Consider the following 12,933-nt stretch of genomic DNA (forward strand, 5'->3'; position numbering starts at 1 on the left):
ATCATGACTAACTGATGTGACTGATGCCAAATATAGAAGTGTAAATATGTAAGCATATTTAAACAGGTATATGTGATTACAGCCATTTGATTAAGAGGCCTGGCCCGAGGGGCGACATTTTCCATCGCTCGATTAAACGCGACAAAAATAACGGGCCTGTCACTTTATAACAGTTCTCTATTTTATTAAAAGCCATTTAATGAAGGCTTTTTCCAGCAAGGATACTGTCATTCTCCATAATGGAAGTGCAGCTGGCTTTTCCATGGGAGAAAAAAACATTTGATTTTTAATCAGTGATCTCAACATATCTCATTTATTAGAATTGGATTGGTTTCTTTACTGAGTTATGTGCTCCGATAATTGATTTAATGCATTTTTGTTTTAACAAAGACTGTTATTTCTCGAAAGCCTTTGTTCTGAGGGCACAACTCCATCTATTCTTGTCCCAAGGCCTTTGTTATTGCATCCCTGTTGGTCAGCACACATGCTGTCCTTGGTCTTTTTTTGTCCCTCTCCACCTTCATGAAATTGTTCAACATAATAGGATCAAGGCTTTGTACCATCTGGAGCCACTGGGCTGCATTTGACGCCAAAGCCGCAATGCTTTTCATAACTGACTTCCCAAGCCTGTCCTGGTCTGTCAAACGGACTAAAGGGAAGGCATCCATCATGAGCGCATCGCTTTGACGCTGTTCTCTTGTTCTGTCATTCAGTTATTTACACTTCTCAATTTATGAGCTGACCAAAATGCTACCTACCTATAAAGCTGTGGTCTATTTTTGCAGCCAGCATTATGGTCTGCGTTTCCATATCCAGAAGCCAACTGTCTCATTGGCCCAAAGTGAGCAATAAATAGAGGCTGGTTTATGACACTAAGCTATGTGTGATGATACAGTAAATGGGTTGTGGTTTACTTGAAGTGTGGAGGGAGGAGTGACTACCAGCAGCTGCAGGATACAGCAAAAATGCTCCACTCGCCACTTCAACGCAACGGTGCCTTTTATAATTGTCTCATCATGCCCTCCACAGCTTCATATTCCCAACCAGACCACCTAAATGACTCATTTATGAGATGGGATTTAGAGATCATCATTTATCATTGGTGTCGGAATGAGTTCAAGATGTGGGACACATTACTTGAAAAGTAATGATCTTCCAGAATGAGGAGAAACTAACTAAATAAAAGAATGCCTTTGAATTAATCTAGTCAAAGCACTTTTTACCACATCATTTTACTGTATTTTCAGAGTTTCATATGTGTGTGTGTGTGTGTGTGTGTGTGTGTGTGTGTGTGTGTGTGTAGCTGGAAGAGGAGCTCTTGGCCCTGCAGAAGAAGCTGAAGGGTGTGGAGGATGAGTTGGACAAATACTCAGAATCACTGAAGGACGCTCAGGAGAAACTCGAGCAGGCCGAGAAGAAGGCCGCAGACGTGAGTGACACACATGATTATCACAGATTGATCGTGATCATCACTGACACCTCATTTGAAGCTATTTTGCTTCATATTCATTTGCTTCAAGCTAAATATTTTGCATGAATCTCACAAATGCATATTCAGGTCATATTTCACCCCATAAATAAAAGGAAAAAATATATATATTTTGCATAAAAAAGGGGCCTATGGTATTTTAGAACTATGGTATTTTAGAACCATTACGGATCACATATATGTGACCATGGACCACAAAACCAGTCATAACCAGTCAATTTTTTGAAATTGAGATGTATACATCATCTGAAAGCTGAATAAAACTGAATAAAGCTTTCCATTGATGTATGGATTGTTAGGATAGCACAATATTTGGCCGAGATACAAGTGTATTTGAAAATTTGCAATCTGAGGGAGCAAAAAAAAAAAAAAAAAAAATATTGAGAAAATCGCCTTTAAAGTTGTCCAAATGAAGTCCTTAGCAATGCATATCCACTCACAAAATACATTTTTGATATATTACAAAATATCTTCATGGAACATGATCTTTACTTAATTTAATAATGATTTTTGGCATAAAAGAAAAATCGATCATTTTGACCCATACCATATTGTTGGATATTGCTACAAATATACTCGTGCGACTGGATTTGTGGTCCAGGGTCACATATATGATGATGATACATATGTATCACAATGATTCGCACGCAAAATATTGTTAAAAATCTTAATTGGGCCATTGTTCAAAAATCATAACATCTAGACGTTATGTGTCTGAATTGGCCAGAAGAGTTTAGGAGCTGGAATGATCATCAAGTACAGCTCGCACACGCCCTCCTGTGGCGGCAGTCAGCATAGCGTCTACAGTGCTGAGCTCAGGCTGTCAATCACGAGGGCGGCTGCCTGTCAGCAGCTGCTCTGGAGAAGGTGTCGAGCCCACCCACTGTATCATGTTCTCTAAACACTTCATAAACACTGTCAGCACCTCGTAGCAGATGCCATGCGTGTTGCGACTTCATCAAAGACCTGTTTTTGCGTATGGATACATTTTCTTTACATACATCTTGAATTTTAGGGACTTTCTAAATGCAACATCACGCAGTGATGCTTCATGTTCGTCTCTAAATCAATTGTATGAAATGTAAGATGACCTACGAAGGTTTGGGGCGGGTCCGTTAAATCATTTTATTTGAGTTATTTTTCCATAAGTAGTTAAATTAACGCGTCAGCCCAGTATATGTTTAGAAATGCACATTAGTGTTTGCTTTGTATAGCGCTTTTCACAAACTTTTTTTTTTCTTTTTTTTTCAAAGCAGCTTTACTTAAGATCAAACCAACTTAAAGCCCCCAATGATCAAGCCACATGCCATGGCAATGAAAAATCTCTATAAGATAAACCCCGGTTTCACAGACAAGGCTTAAAGGGATAGTTCACCCAAAAATGATTTATCATTTTTGGTTTATCTGCTTACCCCCAGGGCATCCAAGATCTAGATGACTTTTTTTCTTCAGTCGAACGCAAATTATGATTTTTAACTGCAACCGCTGCCCTCTGTCAGTCAAATAATAGCAGTAATTGGGAACTTGAACAATAAGAGTAAATAAAACTTCCATAGACAAATCCAAATTAAACCCTGCGGCTCGTGACGGCACATTGATGTCCTAAGACACTAAACGATCGGTTTGTGCGAGAAACCTAACAGTATTTATATCATTTTTTACCTCTAATACACCACTATGTCCAACTTCGTTCAGCTTCCGGCTAGTGAGGTCTGATCGCGCTCTGACAACGGAAGTGATGTCTCGCGCTCATTGAAGTATATGGGCGAGACATCACTTCCGTCATCACGTAGCGTTTTTTGACCTCACTAACAGGAAGCTGAACAAAGTTGGACATTGTGGTGTATTAGAGTGGTGTATTTATATTAGATTATATAAATAATGTTCGGTTTCTCGCACAAACCGATCGTTTCGTGTCTTAGGACATTAATGTGTCGTCACGAGCCGCAGGTTTTAATTTTGATTTGTCTAAGCAAGTTTTATTTACTGTTATAGTTGAAGTTCCCATCTACTGCTATTATTTGACTGACAGACGGCAGCGGTTGCAGTTAAAAATCATAATTTGCATTCGACTGAAGAAAAAAAGTCACCTACATCTTGGATGCGCTGGGGGTAAGCAGATAAACATCAAATTTTCATTTTTGGGTGAACTATCCCTTTAAGCTAGTCTTAGACTAAAATGCATGTTTGAGCTGTTTTAACTGAAAGCAACTTGTACTGACAGATCTTAAAATATATCCATGCCATTGTTTTGTCTCAAGATGCACACCAGGATTTTTTTGTTTTCTAGTGTACATTTATAAAAGTTACATAAATATCCTAATTGAACTAAGGCCTAATCCTGGTTTAGGCTAAGCCCTGTCTGTGAAACCCATGAAACCGGGCCCAAGTGTGTAGTGGAGGAAGAACTTTGAGCTGAGACAGCCCTCCTCCTCCAGCAGTATAATACATGTACATTTGACAATTATTAACTAGTTACATGTGAAATACAAGTCATGTGCTCATGAGTTGAAAGACTTCGGCAACCACAGTGGAAAGTTTTAATCCAGAATTCTTCCATTGAAACATGAGGTAGTTTTAGAGTATGGTCAGGAACGCTCACTCTGTGTGTATTGTATTTGCACCATTAATACGTGGCCAAAAAAGGAAAAAAAATCAGAGGAATGCAGTCATTTGTTTACAGTGGAGTGACGTCAATACTTTCAGTGCTTCTGCTCATAGTTTCATTGAAAGGATCGCTCTGAGGACAGTAAAGTCAAACAACCCATAAGTAGAGGTTTGACTGAAACATCCTGTTTTATGGATGTACTTCTCTTGAAATTCATTTGATTGGACACAATGATGAAGAAAGTCTGTAAGCAGCAGTAAGACTCATCTCTGAGATCAAATACACAATTTGAGTACATAAGATTTAGACAGACAGGTGACCAAGAATGCAGCAGATATAGTAGTCTATAAGTTCATTTAAATCTATATATTCAAAAGACTTGGTATATCATTTTACTTTCTTTTAACAAAATTTCACAAATTTTACATTGAATCATTGTATCTCTTGAATCTAAACAGACCACAGAGCCAGTAATACAGATTTGCAAACAATGAGTAAATAGGGATAATCGAAATTCTCTTTGACAATGAGGGAGTAAAAATTCAGTGGTTAAAGTCACAATGAAACGGAAGTAGACATTTGAGTGAAACATCCATTGGTTCATCCATTGATTGTTAACATGTAGAGCTCTGAACATGTGGAGTAAATTCTTATAGCCTATATTGGACTACATTTTTTGGACAGAGTGCAACGATCGGGTTCTGGAAGTAAAAACTCCATTCATCTCCATAGGGAAACTGATTTTGAACGATAACTTATAAACCTTTAAAGACAGACCTGTTGTGAGCTACGAGGTTGTTAATCGATAGTATTCTTCTGAATGAATTCTCTGTTGAAGATGTAGCCCATGTTATTTCATTTTTTTTAAAGTAATTGTTTGAAACAGCAGAAATGCTGTACAGAAAATTGCACCAATCAGAGTCAAAACAAGCAAAACTGCACCAAAAGAGCTCTTCAGCTCCGCCCACTCCCATGAAGCACTGCGAATGATGTAATGGAGTCGGTTGCTGCATCCGAAAACCTAGGCAGCTGACCTCATGAAACTGATTTCAGACAGAATTCTGAGGCAGCGTAGTTTAATGATTTACCGCAAAATAGCGCAAGCTTTGGTGATATCTTAGCACATATTTAATTACTACAGTAGTAATTTTTAGCAAGAAATTACATCAAAAGTGGAAAATGTTGGTCAAAAACGTGCATTTACACTAAACTGACCAGCAAACGCAACTTTCGGACGCCATCTTTATTTTTCTAGCTCAACTGACAGAAGGTGCGTCCCAATTCACATACTTATATGCACTATTCTATGACGTTTTAAGTACAAATAGTGCGAGTAGTGCGTTCACAGAAAATTCCAAAAAGAAAAAGTGCACTTTAAATACCCGGATGATGCACTAAATTAACGGAAAATACAAAGTGTGGAATGTTAGACACTTCCTGCACTCAACTGTCGCAGCTTTAATTACGTTTCTGAGGGGGAGGGGGGGATCAGACTCCGATGTTTAATGACAAAATAAGCTTATCAAATTCATACACTACATGGATGAGTACATATTGCATAGTGGAGTCATTTGGGATGCAACTACAGAATGGAAAGCACAGGATTGTGGGATATTAAAGACAGCGAAGGATACATCTATTCTGCCTTCAAAAATCGATCAGATTAAGGTATCTCAGGAAACAGGAAGTGAACCTAACATTGGATTTGGATGTGCCTTGATGCCTTGCTACCTTGAAATGTGTCCTCCGAAGGCAGCATTTTCCAGTGTTTGGATGCAGCCGATATCTCTAGACTCTCTATGCACTCAAAATACTTTGCATATATATATATATATATATATATATATATATATATATATATATATATATATATATATATAATCAACATTTTTAAATGCATAGTTTTATATTTCTCCATAATTTTGAATTTGATTATGCTGTTCACAGTGCTTCATGGGATTGAAGTTTTTTCCCTCAGTAAAGCCGTTACATACACCGTCTTGTACCTTTGTATTTTTGATTATCAAATACTTTTTTGTTTCAAATCAAAGTTTGTAGTGTTGTGAATGTCCTTGTAGCTTATTGTCTTGGTTAATGGCTTATAATACTTTAATGATGATTTTTTTTTAAAATCCTTATGGGGGAAATTAATGAAAAAAATAAATACTTCAGTAACCAGCGCTGCTGAAAAGGTGGGCAGGCACTATACTCTACTGAGATGTCTGCCAAAGAGTTGCCTGAATTCAACCTAATAAATGTATAGTAATAAGTCACTAACTTGAGATACATGCATGAGCTAAATAAATTAATAAATTTAAAAAATAACAGAGCTTTTTATTTTAGAGCTTTTTTGAGGAATCAACTGGAAACCTGAACCTGAAACCCATGATAGTTACCTGCTAGGATTTAGTGTCAAGTGGTTCCACACAATTTTGAGTAATATGTACAAATAACAATTTAGTGGTATGAACAAAAGAAATTCAAGTAAAGCTGGCAAAATTTCTTGGAGTAAATACAAATCATTTGAATGTCACTGTTACATAATATTTATATGTGCAGTTTACTTAATAATGTTATGTTTATTACATAAGATGAACACATTTATTGACTTAATTTACCTTATTAAATGAACTATTTTCACTACAAAACACACTCAAAAAATAACTAATTGAACAAACTCAATTGATTTGAGAGCAGGAATTCCATCCTAAACATGGGTATATGAGGCTCACAGCCTAAACACAGGCAACATTCTTCTGCATAATGGTAACCACAAAATTCAAAAACATTACAGAAACTCCTCTAAACATACCGTCCAATACATGTCCAACATAACCGAACATTAAACACTAACATAAACTAACAACATCTTTCCCTTTACTGAAAAACACATAAAATAACACTTTAATCCCTAAATTTACTCTCCTAATGCAGTTCCTTGCAAAGCATGCTGGGAACTACGGATCCACTTCTCAGTTAGTTGTCAACATTAATTTGTGTTTCACTCAGCAGTGTTAAGTTGACTGAACAAACACTTACTAAGTAAAGCTGACAATACTCATTTTTAGTAGAAACAATGCAGTTAAATTATGTTCATGTTGTTACATGAGTTTTTTGAGTTATGTGAACAAGGGTGGTTTGAGTGAAACTAACAACAGTGAAAGTTCTTTTTTTTAGACTACTTACAATTAAACCAAGCTGGTTTGTGAGCTGATGTAAAGCTAATAATTAATCAAATCGAATGTAAAATGAAAATATATAGGGCTGCACAGCTAAAAGATTAGTTCATTTTCAAATAAAATTTTCCTGATAATTTACTCACCCCCATGTCATCCAAGATGTTCATGTCTTTCTTTCTTCAGTCGAAAAGAAATTAAGGTTTTTGATGAAAACATTCCAGGATTATTCTCCTTATAGTGGATTTCAATGGCCTCCAGATGGTTGAAGGTCAAAATGACAGTTTCAGTGCAGCTTCAAAGGGCTTTAAACGATACCAGACGAGGAATAAGGATTTTATTTAGCGAAATGATCGGTCATTTTCGAAAAAGAAATACAACTGTATATACAACTGTTCTTTATTCTTTTATATTCTTTATATACGCCTTCCCTATTCTACTTACAAAAAAAAAAAAAAACGGAACTGGCAGCGCATTCGTTCCGTAAGTAATAGGGAAGGCATAGGACATATAGCGTAAGCTTTTTGAAGAATGCGGAAAGAGGAAGCGCGTGCAAGGCGATCATTTGTGTTTATAAAGCATATACAGTTGTAAATGACCAATCGTTTCGCTAGATAAGACCCTTATTCCTCGTCTGGTATCATTTAAAGCCCTTTGAAGCTGCACTGAAACTGTCATTTTGACCTTCAACCATTTTGAGGCCATTGAAGTCCATTATATAAGGAGAATAATCTAGGAATGTTTTCATCAAATACCTCAATTTCTTTTCGACTGACGAAAGAAAGACATGAACATCTTGGATGACATGGGGGTGAGTAAATTATCAGGAAATTTTAATTTGAAAGTGGACTAATCCTTTAATTGAAATGGTGTGGCACTGTGTTCATTTACACACATGCAGCTCATGATCCAAAGTTTAACCTGCATTTGGGAATCAAGGCAATGAGCACAATTAGGTTCTCACGCTACATTCTCACAATTTCCAACATTTTTGTGGACAGAAGTTTACAGCATTTCACTAGTATTCAACCAAAATAAAAGAATATTTTCAAATATTCTTTTTCTTTAAATTAATTAATAGCCTGATCATTTCAAAGAAAGATGAGTTGTTTAGTTACTTAAGACATTCGTTTTTAATAAGAAGGCTATTTACAAATATTTTCTGGATGAAGAAACCGTGATGAATGCGTGCGTCAGGTGTCTTGAGAATAAAGGTTTCTGCATTGGATTCACCTGTGTATTCTCGCTCGCGTTACGTCCTTAACTATGATTTTATTATGAATTTGATCTGTTTTTGGTTTACGTGCTGAAGAACAGAACGAAGAAGCATCAATAAGTATTGAAAAAAATTCCTGTTTCTGTCAGGGGAGGGTCCTTCTGTTGAACCTGCTGCTCCTGCGCTTCTGACCGCCGAATGAATGAATGGCGGATCACCTGAAAGCTGCGCTGCGCCATCTGTTGTACTGGCGTCAGTGAGCTTTTAGTTGAGCCCGACGGATATTGGTTTCGCTGTTGGTCTGAATAGACCGTACGTCGGCGATTTGTTTCGCTTTACGCTAAACTTTACCAGTTCTGGATAAAAAACGTCGGAGGAAGAAACTAGACGAAGACGGGTTTAACATGAACGCATGATTATTCAGTGGGATAGAGCGATATCGCTGCTGTCCTGCCCGTGTCGTGTTCAGCGTTATTAATCATAGCCTTGGGATTCAGCGGTAATGGCATCGATAACATCCATAGAATCCGTGAAAAGGAAGATCCAGAGCCTGCAGCAGCAGGCGGATGATGCGGAAGATCGAGCAGAAATGCTGCAGAGAGAGGTGGACATGGAGCGGCAGTGCAGAGAGAGAGTGAGTGACCCTCTCAAACCTTTGATATTCAACCAGGCTGTAGTGATTGATCTGTTATTATAGAGTGAAGTTTTATCTCTCTATTTACACTGTCCTGTTGTTAACTTGAAAGGTATTCTATTCACTGCAATATCAATGTCCCTTTATTGCAAACAGTCAGTTGTTTGTTAGAAGAGGCCTTTGTAGGCCAGGGGTTTTCAAACTGGGGTCTGGGCTGGGGGCCACAAGGGTGTGACGGGGTCAGTGGAAAAGTCTAGATTAAAACTATATAGATATTTAAAAAAAAAAAAAAAAAAGATAAATAATAAGATTCAGATAAATAAGGAAATATATTTAGATTAAAAAATAAATGATTAAAATTGTGATTACAATAAAAAATATTAGTTATTATAATCAATAGATTAAACTAGATTCAAATGAATAACAATTTTGATTAGTATAATAAAGCAAATTTAGATAAGAGACATAGATTAAAACATAATTTTTCACTGTTTAAATTGGGTGCTTGTAAAAGATATATGCAAATGTAAAACCGAGGTCCCTCAAGATAGTAGTGATGTAGTGTCATTGTATGCTTTGATTTTCTTAAACCAGTATCCTAAATCAATATCCATTAAGGTAAAACAAACAGTGCAGAATTAAACAATATCTGCAAAACAAGTTTGGGCTTGACATGGAACACAGAGCTTTAGTTGAACTTGAGCTAATGCGCTGGACAGAAGGAGCGGATTAGAGTTCATATTAAGGGCGGGTGTGACGCACAGACTCAAATCATCTCTCACATCAAACTTAAGTGGTCAGTTAAAACAGTGATACAGTTTTAGTCCACCTGAATGTTCATCTGACCCAGAACAGGATAATCCTCTTGTGTTCTAATCTACAGGTAAGAAAAGTGGTGGTTGTTTACATCAGAATAGACAGCAAGTAGACCTTAATCAGGGTAGTGCCATATTTAATTTCTGACGGGAATGAAAACGAGGCTGTGAGGGACAGTGCGTTCAATGGGTTTTACTGTTGTTTGACAACATGTCACTTGTTCAGCTGATGAAATGTCACCTGACAACTCATGTGTGAGTGGTGAAAATGACATGGTCTAGCACCTTTATTCAGTGTATGTTGTTGTAAAGACTGTGCGTCTGCCCCTCAGCTTTGTTTTCATCTGCATTAAATTCAGTATGACATCTAACCTGATTAAGGTCAATTGGAGAATGATTTTGATGTGCCTTCAAGAGTCCATTTGATCTGTGCTTCACCTGCCATACATTAAAGGGTTAGTTCACCCAAAAATGAAAATAATGTCATTTATTACTCACCCCCATGCCGTTCCACACCCATAAGTCCTTCGTTAATCTTCGGAACACAAATTAAGATATTTTTGTTGAAATCCGATGGCTCAGTGTGGCCTGCATAGGGAACAATGGACACTTCCTCTGTCAAGATCCATTAATGTACTAAAAACATATTTAAATTAGTTCATGTGAGTACAGTGGTTCATATTAATATAAAGCAACGAGAATATGTTTGGTGCTCCAAAAAAACAAAACAACAACTTATATAGTGATGGCTGATTTCAAAACGCTGCTTCATGAAGCTTTGGAGCGTTATGAATCAGTGTGTCGAATCCGCGGTTCAGAGCGCCAAAGTCACATGATTTCAGTAGTTTGGCGGTTTGACACACGATCCGAATCATGATTCGACAGAGAGGAAATGTCATTGCTGGCTATGCAGTCCTCACTGAGCCATCAGATTTCAACAAAAATATCTTAATTTGCGTTCCGAAGATTAGCAAAGGTCTTACGGGTGTGGAACGGCATGAGGGCGAGTAATAAATTACATTATTTTCATTTTTGGGTGAACTAACCCTTTAAAGTTGCACTACAGAAGAATTTATTTATTTATTAGTATTATTTTCTTTGGTTAAAGTTGAACAAAAATCAATTATTGCGCAAGTACATAAAAAGCCAGTTTTCAAAATGGTTACCTTGCCATACCCTAATTTACAAAGGTAAGCTTATTATTGTAATTTGAGCTGTTATGTCAGATTTTGTGGGAAAAGGGAATTTGCCTTTGCGTGACTATCAGAAAGAAGAAGGCCTGACTACTATATGGGTGTGAGGATTGCGTTCTTACATAAATTTGTATGTAACACACTTAAAGATAAACTATTTAACTTTTGGGTCTCTTTTGCAGAAAAATAAAACCGTAGCCCATGTATCTTGCAGAAGAACTTTGTTTTGGTTGTGATTTGGCTCTGAACAGCTCTAAAATATAAATCATTCTTATGCTTATCAAAGTGTATTTGGGTAAAGTAAAGGACATAGTTTGGAAGATGGACATTAATACAATTTTTTTTCTTGAGTAATAATGAAGTCAGAGATTAAATAACCTAGAAAGTAAAGATAATGTTGCATGCGCACAAATTACGGCTAGTTACACAAAATAATGTTGATGTTGGCAACGTCGAAGTTGGAACCTGAGTTGAATAACAATAGTTTTCAGTGTGTGAATGATCTGACTGAGCTATGGTCAGTGATGTGATTTAATTTAAAACATTTGCTTTTCCAGTAGGTCAGAACAATTTTAGTTGTTTGTAGCTATTTTTGTATTTTAACCTGGATTTTGCCATGAAAATAGCTACAGATGGCAGGCATGGCCTTAACCCACAAACGAATTAGGCCACCTTTGTACTGAGCACTGTTGTTTTTCTAGTACAACTATTGTTGTAAGGATTATATTAGCAAGATGACATCAGACTTGCCCTTTTTGAGTAGTGGTAAATACAGCTATAGGCATGTTGTTTTTCAGCATTCTTTAAAATCATAAAAAGATTAAGACATTTATTCATGATCAGTGCATGCTTTATTTAGTGATGTGATCCAATGTTCCCTTATTTAAAGGGTTGACATATATATCGCAATTGTAGTGCTAGTGTGTAGTTAGCTATTAAAGTATTAGACAAACAGTTGACCGTGATCCCCCTAGTGAACTTTGCATTTTTAAAGTTTAACTTTCAAGCCAGCAATGCATGCATTCAGAGAGAATGTCACTGTGTTCAATGGAAACATCTGCCTCTTCCAGACACACAAAAATTTAGTGAATGCATGAGCTGATAAAATATATAGCTTGAATGCAATAAAAGTCATTTTGGATAAAAGCATCTTGCACAATTCTGGTTCGTACACAATTCAATATACAATTCTTGTAGTGATTTTGAGAAAGAAATATTTTGAAATTTTTTTTTGCTTTCTGCTCTCAGCAACCTGCTGCCAAATAATGAGGCAATTTTAGTTTTCAGCAGAACAGATTTATCAAAATGTTAAATGTAATAAAATTAGTGCAAAGTGTTTTCATTTTGATGGTAATCCAGTAATTGGTCCTCAGTAACTAATATATTAAATGAACCTACTGAACAAACAAAAATGTGGTAACCATGTCAGACATGATTAAAGTAGTAACTAGCTGCAAGTGAGTCTCAGTGACAGCTCTTACTGATTCACTAAAAACAACTGGCCTGTTATTTGTCTGGAACAAATGTGCCACACCCATGCTGAAAAGTGAAGCTAAAGCATTTTGATCACACCCTGGTGGCTGGCTGCAGTATAGGTCATAAATCCCGCCCTCTCCATGTAATCGAATGGGACATGAGCCAAAGTAAAAAAAAATCCAATTACACTTCAAATAATTTTTTTCCAAAGATGGTTACTGTCATTTTAGATAATTCCTATCACAATGATGCATGTTCAAGTGTTCGTTTTTTCCAGTAAGTTTGGTTTTAATTAGTTATTTGATACTATAAAAATGGGGTGTGAT

The 12,933-nt window shown here is 36.6% G+C and overlaps 1 protein-coding gene across 8 annotated transcripts in view; it reads left to right on the forward strand.

Annotated features, from left to right (window-relative positions):
- Window positions 1-12,933, forward strand: part of tpm2 (tropomyosin 2 (beta)) — a 28,221-nt gene that overhangs the window by 661 nt on the left and 14,627 nt on the right. For 4 of the 8 annotated variants that reach the window (XM_067398393.1, XM_067398391.1, XM_067398392.1 and 1 more), the window contains exon 2: window positions 1,304-1,429. In XM_067398393.1, the coding sequence (XP_067254494.1) occupies window positions 1,304-1,429 (126 nt within the window). Of the gene's footprint in view, window positions 1-1,303; window positions 1,430-8,698; window positions 9,124-12,933 lie in introns of those variants that run through there. The other 4 variants (XM_067398397.1, XM_067398395.1, XM_067398396.1 and 1 more) reach the window with 2 other exon arrangements.

This window comes from Chanodichthys erythropterus, chromosome 10 (genome assembly GCF_024489055.1).
Source record: "Chanodichthys erythropterus isolate Z2021 chromosome 10, ASM2448905v1, whole genome shotgun sequence".
In the NCBI taxonomy this organism is placed as follows: Eukaryota; Metazoa; Chordata; class Actinopteri; order Cypriniformes; family Xenocyprididae; genus Chanodichthys; species Chanodichthys erythropterus.